We start from the raw sequence: 16025 nt of genomic DNA, 5'->3' as shown, positions 1-16025 counted from the left end.
ACATCTACTGGTTCCCCTCTATCCATGCTGGTTGAGACTTGCTCAAAACACTATAATAAATTAGTCAGGCACAATTTGCTCTCTCTGCTCAATTGGATTATAAGTTTTCAAATGGGTTTCTGCCATTACATTGAGTCTAATGCATTTCCAATGTTAGGTGTTAGGCTAATCAGCCTATATTTGTCAGTTTTTGCCTCCCTCCCTATTTTAATAAAAATGTTACATCAGCAGTGTTTCATCCTCTGGTACTTTTCCAGAGACTAAGGATTTTTGGAAAATTGAAGCTAAGTGCAACAACAAGGTGGCATGGTGGTTCAGCAATTAGCACTGATGCCTCATGGTGCCAGGGACCCAGGTTCGATTCCGCCCTCAGGTGATTGTCCGTGTGGAGCTTGCGGTTTTCCCATAGCTGCATGATTTCTTAAGGGTGTTCCAGTTTTCTCCCATCAGTTCAAAAATGTGCAGGTTAGGTGGACTGACCATGCTAAATTGTTCAGTATCCAGGGACATGCAAGGTAAATGGATTGGCCACAGGAAATGCAGGGTTACAGGATAGGGTCTGGGATGTTCTTTGGAGGTTTGGTGTGGACTGAATGGCCTGCATTTGCACTGAAGTGATTCAGTGCAATGTGGCCATAATTATATTGCTTTTCTCTTGAACATCATTGTTAAGATTTGATGACTGCAGTTAGAGTGTACAGGTTGTGATATGAGGAGAAGAGGTTTATTTTTACCTGTATAAGTGGAAGGACAGAAACCTAATTGGCCACAAAAAGGTGATTGTTAACAGCTTCAGAGCTAGTGTGAACTGCAGATGCTGGAGAATCTGAGATAACAAGGTGTGGAGCTGGATTGAACACAGCAGGCCAAGCAGCATCAGGGGAGCAGGAAAGCTGACATTTTGGGCCTAGACCCTTTTTCAGAAATTAAAAGCATGTTAAAATGACAAAGCTTTGTCTAAGGTAATTGTGAAATGGAGATTGTCTGCCTAAATTCTTGCATGAAGCTAATCACGGATCCATATTGCCTACTACACCTTTCAACTCTTAACCATGTTGCCTCCTTTGCTGTTGTCCACTGTCAGTTGTGATTGTATTAAATGTCTGAGCAGACTTGAGCTGAATTCACTGCTTGCTCCCCCAGTTCTTAGGTTTAAACAATAGTGCAAAATTTGACTCCAAAATTAATTTGTTGTGTTACAGAGACTAGGTTTAATCTTTAGTGAATTGATGGGATGCACATCCATCTCTTTTCTCTGCTGCGTTCACACATTCTAATTGACTTGTGTTTGGCTGTTTGCAGTATCTTTAAGAAAATAGCTTGTAAACTATCTATAGCACTGTGAAAAATCTGTAACCTCACTTCAAGGTTGCTTCTATCCTTTCACAACCACATTTAGGATTACTTGAGAAAACAGATTCCACTTCTTATCTATCGAGAGAACATAACAAGAAACAACAGTAAGCGTGATGCACCTCAATTTCCAGGCACTAAAATAGACAAAAAATTGTGATAGTTCCACATTTGATCTGTTCCAACTGCAAGAACGTAGTCAACAAATTGAAGTACAGATTGCTCAGCAACAATATTATTCATTCACTGGTCTTCAAGATTCAATGCTAAAATTTTAAAAAATGTTTTCTAAATATATAACTGTGGTTCACATTTTGCTGTAAACTATCTCCCAAGGCAAAGAATGCCCCTGGATTATGGAAAGTGAAATCAGCCCATTCATCGATAATTTGTATGATTGCAGTGTTAATTATTTCCATTTGCAGCTATAGAGCTCTTACTTCTCTTCTAGCAGTCCAAAGGAAAACAAGGACTATGAGATATCAGTTTGAGTGTTCTTCTGTGTGGCCACAGATTGCTGGTGAACAAAAGCAACCAGTTTCCAGTTTTCAGTCAGAATTTGGAGAATTAACAAATAAAGTTCCAACATTATTTCACAGGAGCTTGAGAAATCACTTATATTTCTTCACTTTCCTGTTGAGGGCTTCCTCTGCCTTTATAATGCGAAGCATTGATAGAGGTCTGGTAAAATAGTGCTTTTCTCCCACAGTGGGTACAAGTGAAGTGTAGTTGATCAAGAAAAATATTTTATAAATAGGGTGCAATAAATATGTATTTATTTTAATTAGTTGTGATAATCTGAGGGAATCTGAGCAGTTAGAAGTACTTCTAGTCTATGATTCATCTGAGTCAATGAACAAGTTTTACGTTGCTGTGTCATGTACATTTCTGAGCAAAGGATATTTGGTGAATTGAGTAAATTCCTTCCAAATACACATCACTAAGCAGCATAAAAATAAAGCAAAGTGCTGCAGTTACTGGAAATCTGAAACAAAAATAGATATTTCTGGAGGAACTCCACAGGTCTGGCTGTATTTGTGGAAAGAAAAAAATGTTAACATTTCAAGTTCTTTCTGAAGAAGGGTCTCTGGACTCGATGCATTGCTTCTGTTTTCTCCTCCAGAGATGTTGTGAGACCTCCCGCATTCCTCCAGCAAATTCTATCTTTGTTTTACTAAACAACATAACTTGCATGTTGTGTGAGTATTAGGTTTCCAACCCCAGAAAATTTTGCACTACCTTCAAAACTGCAGATATCAGCATACCAGTGTATTATAATATATTTGGAAGACTCTGATAAGAGGTGTGAGTCTTTTTTTTTAATACATTGATGGGATAAGGGTGTCACTATCCAGGCAGCATTTATTGCCCAGAGGACAGTTAAGAGTCGACCACATTGCTGTGGGTCTGGAGTCACATGTAGGCCAGACCAGGTAAGGATGGCAGTTCCCTTCCCTAAAGGACATTAGTGAACCAGAGATGGTGGGGATCTCTGGAGAATCTGAGACCTGATCCAATCCAGCTCTACACCTTGTTAAATTAATGAACCAGTTGAATCTTTCCTCGACAATGGATTCATGGTCATCATTAGATTCTTAATTCCAGATTTCTTTTTTAAATTGAACTGAAATTCCACCATCTGCCCAGAACGTTATCTGGATCTCTGGAACAACAGCCCAGGATATTACTGCTAGGCAATCGGCTCCTGATGAATCATGTGTAATTCAATCAGCTTTTTAGCAACAGCTTGCCATATTCAGCCTTCAGAAAACTAAATTTAGCACTTAGGAGCGGTCCTTCATAACCCACTTTTATCTGTAATGTTCTTTCAATTTTTGAAGGCATTACTAGTTGACTTTTGAAAATGAATTGATGGGTATTTCTCCTCACAGTGGCCTCTGAGCCAACACCCAGACTTAACCTAATCCTGGGTTGGCTTTGGCTTTACTTCAACAGCACTATTCATGTTATTATGCAGTCAAATCCCAATAAATAGAAAACTTAAATGTATTATAATTATAAATGATGCCTTGCTTTCAAGCCATGAAAGTGAGAATTAAGATCAGATCAACAGTCAGGAAAATGCTGACGTCTGCATCTTGGTCTCCTGGAGACCTGTCATTCCCTAGTCATTGGCATCTTCAAACCAAATGTCAAAGCCAGTAACTTTATTAATTCTGACATGCCAGATGCACTTTAGGTAACCTGATCTCCAACTTACTTTCTTTAAAAACCCACTCAACCAGCACAAAACATTCTTTACAAGATGTAGTACGCCAATCATAATAATCAGCCATGTTTTCTTACTAAAAGGACAGTGTGAGCAATGTGACCGATTCTGTTAGACCCAGTTGTAGGCTGTGGGGCCTAAGTATGCACCCCCCCTCCCCCCGACTATGATTGCAAAAGCCGGACAGTTTCAGGAGGAAGCAACTGGAAGTTTGGATTTTCATTCTGGTGTGGAGGGGCTAGTGAACCCAGATGTGTGAGAGAATAGTGGTCTCTGTCCTGGGATGTGTTCAGAGACTGATGGGCTGGGAGTGGAGATGCTGGACAGGAAAATGGCCTCAGTGCTCCAGGACATTGTCGAAGCTATGATAGAAAGCTGAAGCTGAAGATAGGAATAAAAACAGTTCACAGCCCCTCAGCCCCACAGCCCATGCATTCCCCATGCCCTATTTATACTAAACAATGCCATACAATACACCCCAACTACCTGCTTGGCTCCTCATATAGTCTATGTGAACGTCGCCCCTGAGCCTATGCTTCATGGTTCATTATAGTCCTGTACAATTTTAATGCCAAATGAGATCAATGTGTATTCTGATGAATAGTCAGTGGACTTGAAACATTAACTCTAGAAAACAGGAAATGTTTGAAGTTTCGGGATATGGCAAAGGCTAAGGGCCCCAACAACATTCTGGCAATAGTGCTAAAGACTTGAGCTCCGGAACTAGCAGCTCCCCTCGCCGAGCTGATCCAATACAGTGACAACACCAGCATCTACCCGACCAATGTGGAAAATTGCCCAGGTATGTCCTGTACATAAAAAAAAGAACAGGTCAAATGCAGTTTGGCTAATCACCACCCGATCAGTCTACTCTTGATCATAAGTAAAGTGGTGGCAGTGATGAAGGAAAGCTTCAGTGAAAGGATTATTAGTCAACATTCTAGAATTGCTTTCTACATCTTTGGGTTCTTCAGTAGGACACACTCTATCCAATAAACAAACTATGCTCATTTTCTTTTTCAAATGTCTGCATTGCCTTTTCTTGCAATATCACTTTTCTTTTGTAGTGAATAATTTATTTATCATATAAACAAGTGAGAATGTTTCTAATTCTCATGAGTTCATTGTGGCGCATGCTTTCAGCCACTTTACAATTGTTCAGGTTTACTTTCTCCCTCCCTCGGTGCCCTTAATTAGATTTTAATAACTTGAAATGGACATTTATTGTCAGTTTTAATATTGCTGGGACTGATTTAACAAGAGCTGACACAGAATACTAAAACAGAAACCCTGCTGAGCAAATTTCTTATAGACAGTGTGAAAAACAACATGATTTCATTTTTCTCCAACTGCCATCGAGACATTAACCGCCTCAACCTCTCCACCCCTCTCACCCATTCCAACCTCTCCCCCGCAGAACGGGCAGCGCTCCGCTCCCTCCGCTCCAACCCCAACCTCACCATCAAACCCGCAGACAAGGGTGGCGCAGTGGTAGTATGGCGCACTGACCTCTACATCGCCGAGGCCAGACGCCAACTCTCCGACACCACCTCCTACCGCCCCCTCGATCATGACCCCACACCCGAGCACCAAGCCATCATCTCCAACACCATTCATGACCTCATCACTTCAGGGGACCTCCCACCCACAGCCTCCAACCTCATTGTTCCCCAACCCCGCACGGCCCGTTTCTATCTCCTTCCTAAAACCCACAAACCTGCCTGCCCTGGTTGACCCATCGTCTCAGCCTGCTCCTGCTCCACGGAACTCATCTCCACCTATCTGGACTCCATTTTCTCCTCTTTGGTCCAGGAACTCCCCACCTACGTCCGTGACACCACCCACGCCCTCCACCTCCTCCAGGACTTCCAATTCCCTGGCCCCTAACACCTCATATTCACCATGGACGTCCAGTCCCTATACACCTGTATTCCGCATGCAGATGGCCTCAAGGCCCTCCGCTTCTTCCTGTCCCGCAGGCGCAACCAGTCCCCCTCCACCGACACTCTCATCCGCCTAGCTGAACTCGTCCTCACCCTCAACAACTTCTCTTTTGATTCTTCCCACTTCCTACAGACTAAGGGGGTGGCCATGGGCACGCACATGGGCCCCAGCTATGCCTGCCTCTTTGTAGGTTACGTGGAACAGTCCCTCTTCCGCACCTACACAGGCCCCAAACCCCACCTCTTCCTCCGGTACATTGATGACTGGATCGGCGCCGCCTCTTGCTCCCCAGAGGAGCTCGAACAGTTCATCCACTTCACCAACACCTTCCACCCCAACCTACAGTTCACCTGGGCCATCTCCAGCACATCCCTCACCTTCCTGGACCTCTCAGTCTCCATCTCAGGCAACCAGCTTGTAACTGATGTCCATTTCAAGCCCACCGACTCCCACAGCTACCTAGAATACACCTCCTCCCACCCACCCTCCTGCAAAAATTCCATCCCCTATTCCCAATTCCTCCGCCTCCGCCGCGTCTGCTCTCACGATAAGACATTCCACTCCCGCACATCCCAGATGTCCAAGTTCTTTAAGGACCGCAACTTTCCCCCCACAGTGATCGAGAACGCCCTTGACCGCGTCTCCCGTATTTCCCGCAACACATCCCTCACACCCCGCCCCCGCCACAACCGCCCTAATGGATCCCCCTCGTTCTCACACACCACCCTACCAACCTCCGAATACAACGCATCATCCTCCGGCACTTTCGCCATTTACAATCCAACCCCACCACCCAAGACATTTTTCCATCCCCACCCCTGTCTGCTTTCCGGAGAGACCACTCTCTCCGTGACTCCCTTGTTCACTCCACACTGCCCTCCAACCCCAACACACCCGGCACCTTCCCCTGCAACCGCAGGAAATGCTACACTTGCCCCCACACCTCCTCCCTCACCCCTATCCCAGGCCCCAAGATGACATTCCACATTAAGCAGAGGTTCACCTGCACGTCTGCCAATGTGGTATACTGCATCCACTGTACCCGTTGTGGCTTCCTCTACATTGGGGAAACCAAGCGGAGGCTTGGGGACCACTTTGCAGAACACCTCCGCTCAGTTCGCAACAAACAACTGCACCTACCAGTCGCAAACCATTTCCACTCCCCCTCCCATTCCTTAGATGACATGTCCATCATGGGCCTCCTGCACTGCCACAATGATGCCACCCGAAGGTTGCAGGAACAGCAACTCATATTCGGCCTGGGAACCCTGCAGCCTAATGGTATCAATGTGGACTTCACCAGTTTCAAAATCTCCCCTTCCCCTGCTGCATCCCTAAACCAGCCCAGTTCTTCCCCTCCCCCCACTGCACCACACAACCAGCCCAGCTCTTCCCCCCCACCCACTGCATCCCAAAACCAGTCCAACCTGTCTCTGCCTCCCTAACCGGTTCTTCCTCTCACCCATCCCTTCCTCCCACCCCAAGCCTCACCCCCATCTACCTACTAACCTCATCCCACCTCCTTGACCTGTCCGTCTTCCCTGGACTGACCTATCCCCTCCCTACCTCCCCACCTATACTCTCTCCACCTATCTTCTTTACTCTCCATCTTCGGTCCGCCTCCCCCTCTCTCCCTATTTCTTTCAGTTCCCTCTCCCCATCCCCCTCTCTGATGAAGGGTCTAGGCCCGAAACGTCAGCTTTTGTGCTCCTGAGATGCTGCTTGGCCTGCTGTGTTCATCCAGCCTCACATTTTATTACCATGATTTCATTTTTCCTATCTTTTATCTTCATATTGAACGGATTTTCCATGATATATTTTCTATTCCTATTCAGGTACGTTTGCCATTGGCCTGACATTAACACCTCTGGTGAACAACAGAAGCATACAAAATGGAATATTACTGAGACTGTGCTGTACTTTTCTTCAGGCCAAAAACTTACCTGAAGTACAAATTTCAAATGAGCCAGTTTGGTCAAATTAGAAATTTTCTCACTAATATTCCAACAGTGTAAAGTTTTGAATTATGTTGTTTTCTTTTGACTTATAAAAGATGATTATGCACTAAACTTTTATAGAAGTTTATAGGGTAAGGCATAAAGACCTCAGGAAATAGGAGCAGGAACAGGCCATTTAGCATCTTGAGCCTGCTCCATCATTCAATAGGATCCTGGCTGGTCTGACACTCTTCACATCCATAAGACCATAAGATATAAATGCAGAATTGGGCCATTCTGCCTACTAGGTATGAAATAACTCCACAGAGGCTGGTATCCCGTCACCAAGTACCCCATTATTTACATGTGGAAAATCCTTGACTGTGGTCCGGCTCCCTCACAGCCAGCTCTCAGTGTCAGAATGTTTGGTATTCCTCATTTTATTTGTTAGCCAGTGCTCCCTGATTGGACCAGAATAACAGCCCCAATCAGGGAACCTGTATTCCATGAGGTCCACCTGGCTAATACGTTTCTCAACCCCATTCTCCTGTTTTCTCTCCGCAAGCTTTGATCCTTTTACTAATCATCAATCTATTTATCTCTGTCTTAAATACACTCAGTGATATGGCCTCCGCAACTCTCTGCAGCAATAAATTCCATGGATTAACCACCCTCTGGCTGAAGGAATGTCTTCTCATCTCGTTTCTAAAGGGTCGTCTCTTCACCCTGAGGCTGTGCTCTCGGGTTCAAGGTTCTCCTACTAATGGAAACATCTCTATCTCCACTTTTCTGCATAGATTCTTGATCAGTCAGGGAACTATCTCAGCATTAAATAGCACTCAAAGACTGTGCCCCCAGCTCTCTGTGGCAAGGAGTTCCAAAAACTCTCAACTCTCCCAGAGAAGAAAGCTCATCCGATAATTGCTCACACGCAGGGTTAATGTCTTTTGGGGTTTTGGTCAATTGTTAAATTTGTTAGATCCTTTGATCCTAAAACAACCTGTAAATGTGTATTGCCCTGAGCATAAGCCTCAGGAAATAGGAGCAGGAACAGGCCATTTAGCATCTTGAGCCTGCTCCATCATTCAATAGAATCCTGGCTGGTCTGACACTCTTCACATCCGTAAGACCACAAGATATAAAAGCAGATACATTATGATTCCATCTGAGAGAACCCAAATTGATAAGCTCCCAGGTGAGCAGGGAAGAACTGGCTCCCCTCCATTACACATCATCTTCTCAGCTGGGAGCAGCAAGGTGAATTTACAGAAGATCCTTTCCCCTACACTACATTTTCAGACCGAAATGAACATATGTTTTAAAAGGAGCCAATTTAACCGCAATGTCTTAAATAAACAAGAGTGACTATGTTAATTACTAAATGCAAGAAAGATTCATAATACAGCATACATAAACACAGATTAGAAAAATGAATTGATTCGGCCAGCTAGCTCCTTCTAGCCCTCAGAGTGTGGCTCAGTCTTTTCCTTCTACACATGGATAACTAGGGAATAGTTATTCAATCATGACCTTCACGGCACAATGACACTCCAAGGCTGGTGCACATGAAATCACTAAGTGCCACTAGTGCACTGCAGTACAGTTGGAAGTGTCTTTTTAACTCATGTCCTTGGGTATGCTTCAAAGTGAAAATCACACAATGTGTCTACAATTTGGGATATAATCCATGGTGGGTGGTTTACTGTGAAGCAGGGGATCATTAGCCTCTCATTATCTTCATATTCATAACAGATCTAGTTTGTTTGAAGTTTTTTGACCCTGTTGGTGTAATATTCCATGCATCTCTCTGTCTGTGTGACCACTTAATTTATATCTGCATCTCTTTTGAGCTGTATGAGATCTCTTTTCAAAAGCAACTTTGGAATTTGAAGTTAACAATGTCCACAGTGCTTTACACTTTATTACTGGTACTGTTATCATCATTGTCACGCTGTGCAGAACGTATATTTGTATGAACTGTCCATCAGGAGATTCTTTCAAGTTCTCTTCTCATTCATTCACGGGATGTGTATGTTTGGGTACATTATCATTTGTTGCCCATTCCTAAATGCCCCAAGAGCAGTTAAGAGTCAACCATATTGCTGTGGACCTGGAGTCACATGTAGCCAGATCAGGGAAAGGATGGCAGCTTTTCTTCCCTGAAGGACATAAGTGAACCAGATGGGTTTTATGACCATTAACAGTGGTTACATGGCTGCCATTGGCTAGCTTTCGGATGCTGAATTCAGATTTCCACCCTAGTGGGATTAGAAACCATGTGCCCAGAATATTAGCCTGGGTTACGGGACCAGTTGCGTTATCACTACTATTACTTCCTTCCCGGGAATTTCATTTTTTCAGTTTTTAAAAAAAAACGAAATCAATTTGAAAGTTTAAATACTGATTGTGTTTCAATATTTCTTATTCTATATCTTTATGGAATCTGAATTTTCATCAAATTGTTAGCCTTCCCACTTCACTCCAGCTGCAGAAAGCTCCTTACCTATAAACAGCCACTGGTGCTATCTGCACATTCACTGACAGTTTATTTCATTCTTTCATGAGATGTGGGCATTGCTGTCGCTGCACATCCCTGACTGTCCTTGAGAAAGTGGAAGCGAGCCACTTCCTTGAGCTCCTGTAGTGTATCCTCACTGTGTGGGGAGGGAGTTCCAGGATTTTGTCCCAGTGACAGTAAAGATTTTTATGAAGAAAATTTGACTCTGAGACATATAAGGGAATATTGAGACCAAAAGCTTGGCCAAAAGAGAGGTTTTAAGGAGAATTTTAATGAGCAGTAGAGACTTGCAGAGTTTTAAGCAGTGGGTTTTAGCTTATGGTTACTGTAGCTCGAGGTGGAGCTGATGGTGTAGTGGTAGGTCACTGGGCCTAGTCATCCTGAACTGAGAAAATGAAATTGAATCCCACTATAGCAGATGAGGAAACTGGAGTTTAATCATGATCTGGAATTAAGAAAAGAACTAGTCTATTGGTGACCACAAAAGATTGTCATAAAAGCTATCTAGTTCATAAATGCCCTTTGGGGAAGGAAACTGCCACCCCTTACCTTGTCTGGTCTACATGTGGCTCCAGGCCCACAGCAAAGTGATTGACTTTTCACTGCCCAATGGCCAGTAAGGGATGGACAATAAATGTTACGTAGCCAATCAGAGATGCTCACATCCTCGGAATGAATAAAACTGGTGCAGCAGTCAGTGATGGAGTAAGTAAGATGCCTAACAGACTCAAATTGGTGGACAGCAGAGTTTGCAAAGTGCTGTAGGGTTGCAGAGATTAGGAGGAGTGATCCCATAGAAGATGAAAAAACCAGGAGGAGAATATTAAAACCGAGCGGCTGATGAACTGGATGCCAATGTACATCAGGAATCTCAGGGCAAATGGGAAAGGGGAATTGGTTCAAGTCACGTGGCAGCAAACTTTTGAATGACCCCACACTTATCAAAACAAGAATGTGGAGGAAATGGTTTTCTGATGTTACATTGTTACACTTTTGACACCATCCACAGATGTCCAACATCATAGGCAGCATGATGGCTCAGTGGATAGCATTGCTGCCTCACAGTGCCAGGAATTGGGGCTCAATTCCACTCTCGGATGATTGTCTATGCAGAGTTTGCACATTCTCCCCGTGTCTGTGAGTTTTCTCCCACAGTCCAAAGATGTGCTGGTTAGGTGGACTAGCCACGGGAAATAATGCATAGTATCTAGGGATGTGCAGGCTATGTGGATTAGCTGTGGAAGATGTGGGGTAGGTCTGGGAGGGAGGCTTTTCAGAGAGTCAGTAAGAACTCGATCAGCTGAATGGCCTGTTTCCATACTGTAGGAAGTCTATGATCAACACTTGATAAATTAAGGACTGACATAGTGTGTAATGTGACATCTTAAGGAAGAGAATAGCCAGCCTCATTGTTTTTCGAACTTTTTTATGAATGAGAAAGTTTAACTATCAAGGCAGTACATGTGCAGATTTTCCACAGGAGCTAATTAACCCTTTGACCTTACCAGAAATTTACAGCAAAAGCTTTCAGTGAATCATAGTTTCTGATGAGGTCAGCAGTTAATGAGCTAAACATTAATAAACTTTATAAAATGCATGTATACTAATTTTATCCTTTGATCCTTTTTTGAGGACAATGTGCTCCTTTGAACTTTTACAATATATACTCTTTCCATTAAAGAATAGCTCTGAAAATGATTTCTGCAGCTTGCTTTTATTGAACATTAAGTAGAGGTACATCAATTTAACAAGCTGTAAGGGTTGATTGCCAACGTTGTGAGATGTCAATCTTTTGTTCCTGTTATGCACAGCAAATCTTCTCAGTCATAGTGTAATAAGGCAATGCCAAGCGAACAGCACACCATCCCCTGGTGGGAGGGAAAGAGAGTGATTGCCCTATTTACTCCGACAATGAGTGAATGATCAAGCTTTGGGAACATGCCAATTTGACTCTCAGTCTGCTTTAGAAATAATCATGCCTTGATTGATGTTTAACCCAACTAAACAAACTGTGCATTGTTGTACAACAGCAGCCCTGAGGTGAAAGATCTTCTCTATTCCACAATGTGTGCCAATGGCAGCCACAGCAGTTGCCCCATTAATTGCTACAACTGGCAAAACGGATGCCAACAATACCATTTGCAGACGGTCTGTTGTTACATATGGAAATTCTAATCCTTGGTCTGAACAGAGAGGCCAACACTTTCCCTTGCACAGGTCTGTTTGCACCCCTTCTCACTCAATGAAAGATCCCAGTTAGATGAATTTCTAACTTTGTAGCATCTGTGCCAATGATTGAAAGGTTTCTTTGTGATTTCTGAGCCATGTTCGGTTGCTCCATTGTTTGCATTTACTTCACTGTAAATATGGAGCCAATTGATTCTACCTCTACACTGGCTGTCAGAGAGAATTTGATGCAAAATTGAGGTCAAAAACTGTGGCTGTTGGAAATTGAAAATAAAAGCCTAAAATACTGGGAACTGTCATCAGATGGAACAGCATCTGTGAGAGTTACAATGGCTTCCCCTCTCATTTAGCAGCAGTCAGCCAATTGGCTATATTTACCAATTCTTCAAATCAGTTCACCTGCAAGCCGTCTAAAACATGGGCAGAGTGTGGATCGACAATCACCAATACACATGGCATTAATTCTCACTGCATTGTCTCCAATTATAATTCCAAACTACGATGGATCTATACACACAGACAAGTTTGACACTATCAACTGAATGCTATAAAGTAGACTATGCCTTTGTTAAATTTATATTCTTTTTTCTCCTTTAACTCCAGAACGATGTTGGAGGACAACGCAGCCTCATCAATAAATGGACCACATTCCTTAAAGCCCGCCTGGTGTGTTCTGTCCCAGGTCCTGACGGAGTTGACACTTATTTTGATGAACTGCGTAAGTAAAAATTTCACTGCAGAACTTCATTGGATTTGCTCTTTGCAAACAGTATGGAATTATAATCAACAACTTCTTTACAATTCATCGCCGGGCTGGTCAAAGTTGAAAAAGTGCTCCTTGAAGGTGTACACAGGCGTGTCTGACAGATTTAACAATTGATCACTTTTTAAATGGAAATGCTTCTGAAAGTCAGTGCTGAAGGAGTGTTAAACCCCACCTGATCTGATGATGCTACACAGTCTTTGAATGAAGAAGGAACAAGGTCCCAAACAAGTCCAAAGGTGTGCAAACTGGGTGGATTAGCCATCATAAATGCAAGATTCTGAAAACAGGATGAGGGTAGTGGGTCTGGGTGGGATGTTTTTTGGACGATTGGTGTGGACGCGATGGGCCAACGATCTCTTTCCACACTGTGGGGATTCTACGATTCTTAGTTATGCCTCGTGCCACTCCTGGCAGTCTTTGTTTGTGTGCCTAACTAATCAGTGTCACTTGTACTGGTTGCTATCGTGCAATTTAACTACATTGATTTGAGTAAGACAAGTGCCTCTTCTCATGTCAACTCCATGGTAGTTTACTCATTACCAATACTAACTGATAGAGCCTCAGATGCAGCATAGAAAGGAAGGTTAATGGCAGCAGTTTATCCCAGCCACCCTGGTCGCTAGTGCAGCAGATGACCAATCTGAGTCTCCATTGAGCTGTACAGAGAGATTTAAAGGAGCAGGATTGCTTAATGACACTGATAACTCATGAAATTATTAGGATTGTAGTTTTATGATTGACGGTCTTTCAATTCAAATGTAACTGCAATCCAGTTACCCTTTCAGGGCTTCCATTGTCAGGGGTACAAGATCCCACAAAGCTCCTTCTCCCACTTCTCTCCAGGCTGTCCTTTGGGTGATGATGGATGTGTTACACTCTTTGTTATGCCTATCTGCTCAACTGATCTTGATGGGGTCAGAATCGGTCAGGTCAAAATTTTAATAACTAAGGTCACAAACGTTTTCTGAGTGAAAAAAATAAAAGACAGGCGACAGAGTTCTGAGCAGTGAACATATTTCATCAAACTACAGTCCTGGAATGCTCAGTGAATTATAGTCCAGCTGTCAATCTTGCAAAAATAATAATTGACCATATCTCTCCTTCCAAAAATGTCATCGGAATGTGCGGCATAAATAGATGTCAAGCAGTTCAGATGGTGTTGAATATATTTCTGAGTTAGTACACTGGAAAGCCGATGAGTAATCTGATAGCAATATTCCTAATCCCTTTAGCTGTTAATAATTTCTCTGTTTTTCAGTCTCCTGTGCCCAATACACTTAGGTGATTATCTTGAAGTGCTGAGCAGTCTGAACCGTTTCTTTGGGCGCTGCTAATCCTGTTGTCAGTTTTTGAAGGAGATTTGCTGTCTTCTTTTTAGTTTATTGTGACACTCTGAGTTGTGGAATCAGCAGCCTTACTAAAGATTAGTATCTTACAGTGGGAGCAGGGCAAGACCAGGGGCTCTGATCAAAGGCCCTTCAGGAGTATGGCACACAATGGGGCAACAATGTCCTTATATTGATTACAAACTGGCATGATAATAGGCCAATTAAACAGTGTTTAGAAGCTGTCCATTGATAGGAAAGAATCTAACACATTTCTGCCTGTCAAATTACTAATTTTCATGACTTCATTATTCTTTGCAAAGAGGACGTGTTTCTGCTCCATACAAAAGACGAAAGGAATCCTATTGTTTATGGAGTCTTCACGACTACAAGGTAAACATTTATTGATATTACACAAATTATTAGTGTGTATTTTCCAATCTGGATACAGAGATCTAACTTAAATGTGTTTTGAGTTAAATATTTTCTTAACTGACCATTTGTTTCTTCTATTGTCAATCTTCCTTTTCAAATTATGATGGGATTTGAGATAGAAAATAGTGAAAGCTTGTTTGAATTGGATGATGAGTTGGCACAATGGCTGATAAACAAAGTTTTTTTCACAATAAAAAGAATGTTGTTAAGTTTTTTTCTTAAACCACACGGTGACCGTAGCATAAATAATCATTTACCAAAGTTGACTGTTTGGAAGCTACAACATTTCAAAACACAATTTGGGAAATATTTTGACGTTAGCAAAACGTTATAAAGCTAGTAGAAAAAATGTGGAGAAATGGATTAGTGTGTGGTAAATTGGCCAACTGGCAGGCATGTGCCCATTGAATTCTCTGCAGATCCATCATGGCTTTTAAAAGTTTTATAAAATCTCCTCTTGGCCTTCTTTCCAAAAAAAAACAATCCCAGCTTCTCTGTCCTATCCTTAGGACTGAAATGCCTCAATCACTTAAACATCTTCTGCACTCTCCCCAACGCATTCACATCCTATATGCAGTGTGACTACCCACAACTGTACACAATATATGATCTGAAGTCTAACATGTATCTCATACAAAGTCATCATAACCTTCCCTAGGTCTTGTACCCTAAACTCCTATATTGGAATTTAGATTATTTTATGCTTTATTGATATCCCTCTACATGACCGGCAACATTTAATACTTATGTACATAAGCACATCCAAGTCTCTGTGCTCCTACACCCTTTAGAATAGACCCTTTGTTTTATACTGACTCTCTTTGATGTACCAAAGTTCATCATCCACACTTCTGCACAATGAACTTCATTTATCCACTATCATCCCACTCCACCAAAGTCCTTCTGAAATTCTATACTGTTCTTTGCACAGTCTATAATTCCCTCAAATTTGTGACAGCCACAAACTTTGAAATTGTCCCTTGTATTTCTTGATCAATTTCTTGATCATTTCAGGAAAAGCAATGTTCTGATACCAAACCCTGAAGATTTATGAATGATCGTATGATGAAGGCACTCCTCATAGCAGTGATTATAAGATAATTTAATTTTGCATTCATTTTAAGGGAAAGAAATGTGGCTACAAGACTAGACTTTTAAACTTCAATAAGGGCAATTATAGAAGCATGAAAGCAGAGGTACCGAGTGAACTGGTAAACCAGGTTAAAGGATAGGCCTGTAGTTATATAGTGGCAAACATTTAGGAAATATTTCAGAATCCAGAAAATTGATGCATTCCAACAAGAATGGTCAATTATAGAGAAAGGGCCCA

General features: G+C 42.4%; 1 protein-coding gene across 8 annotated transcripts in view; it reads left to right on the top strand.

The window, feature by feature from the left end:
- sema3d (sema domain, immunoglobulin domain (Ig), short basic domain, secreted, (semaphorin) 3D) overlaps positions 1-16025 on the top strand; it is a 357672-nt gene that overhangs the window by 239976 nt on the left and 101671 nt on the right. For all 8 annotated transcript variants that reach the window (XM_059654813.1, XM_059654812.1, XM_059654816.1 and 5 more), the window contains 2 exons: positions 12773-12887; positions 14584-14653. In XM_059654813.1, coding sequence (XP_059510796.1) covers positions 12773-12887; positions 14584-14653 — 185 coding nt within the window. The remainder of the gene's footprint in view (positions 1-12772; positions 12888-14583; positions 14654-16025) is intronic.

Source organism: Stegostoma tigrinum, chromosome 25, assembly GCF_030684315.1.
Source record: "Stegostoma tigrinum isolate sSteTig4 chromosome 25, sSteTig4.hap1, whole genome shotgun sequence".
NCBI classification, from domain to species: Eukaryota; Metazoa; Chordata; class Chondrichthyes; order Orectolobiformes; family Stegostomatidae; genus Stegostoma; species Stegostoma tigrinum.
The sequence above is the reverse complement of the archived record's forward strand: the minus strand, read 5'-3'. Positions and strand labels throughout refer to the sequence as shown.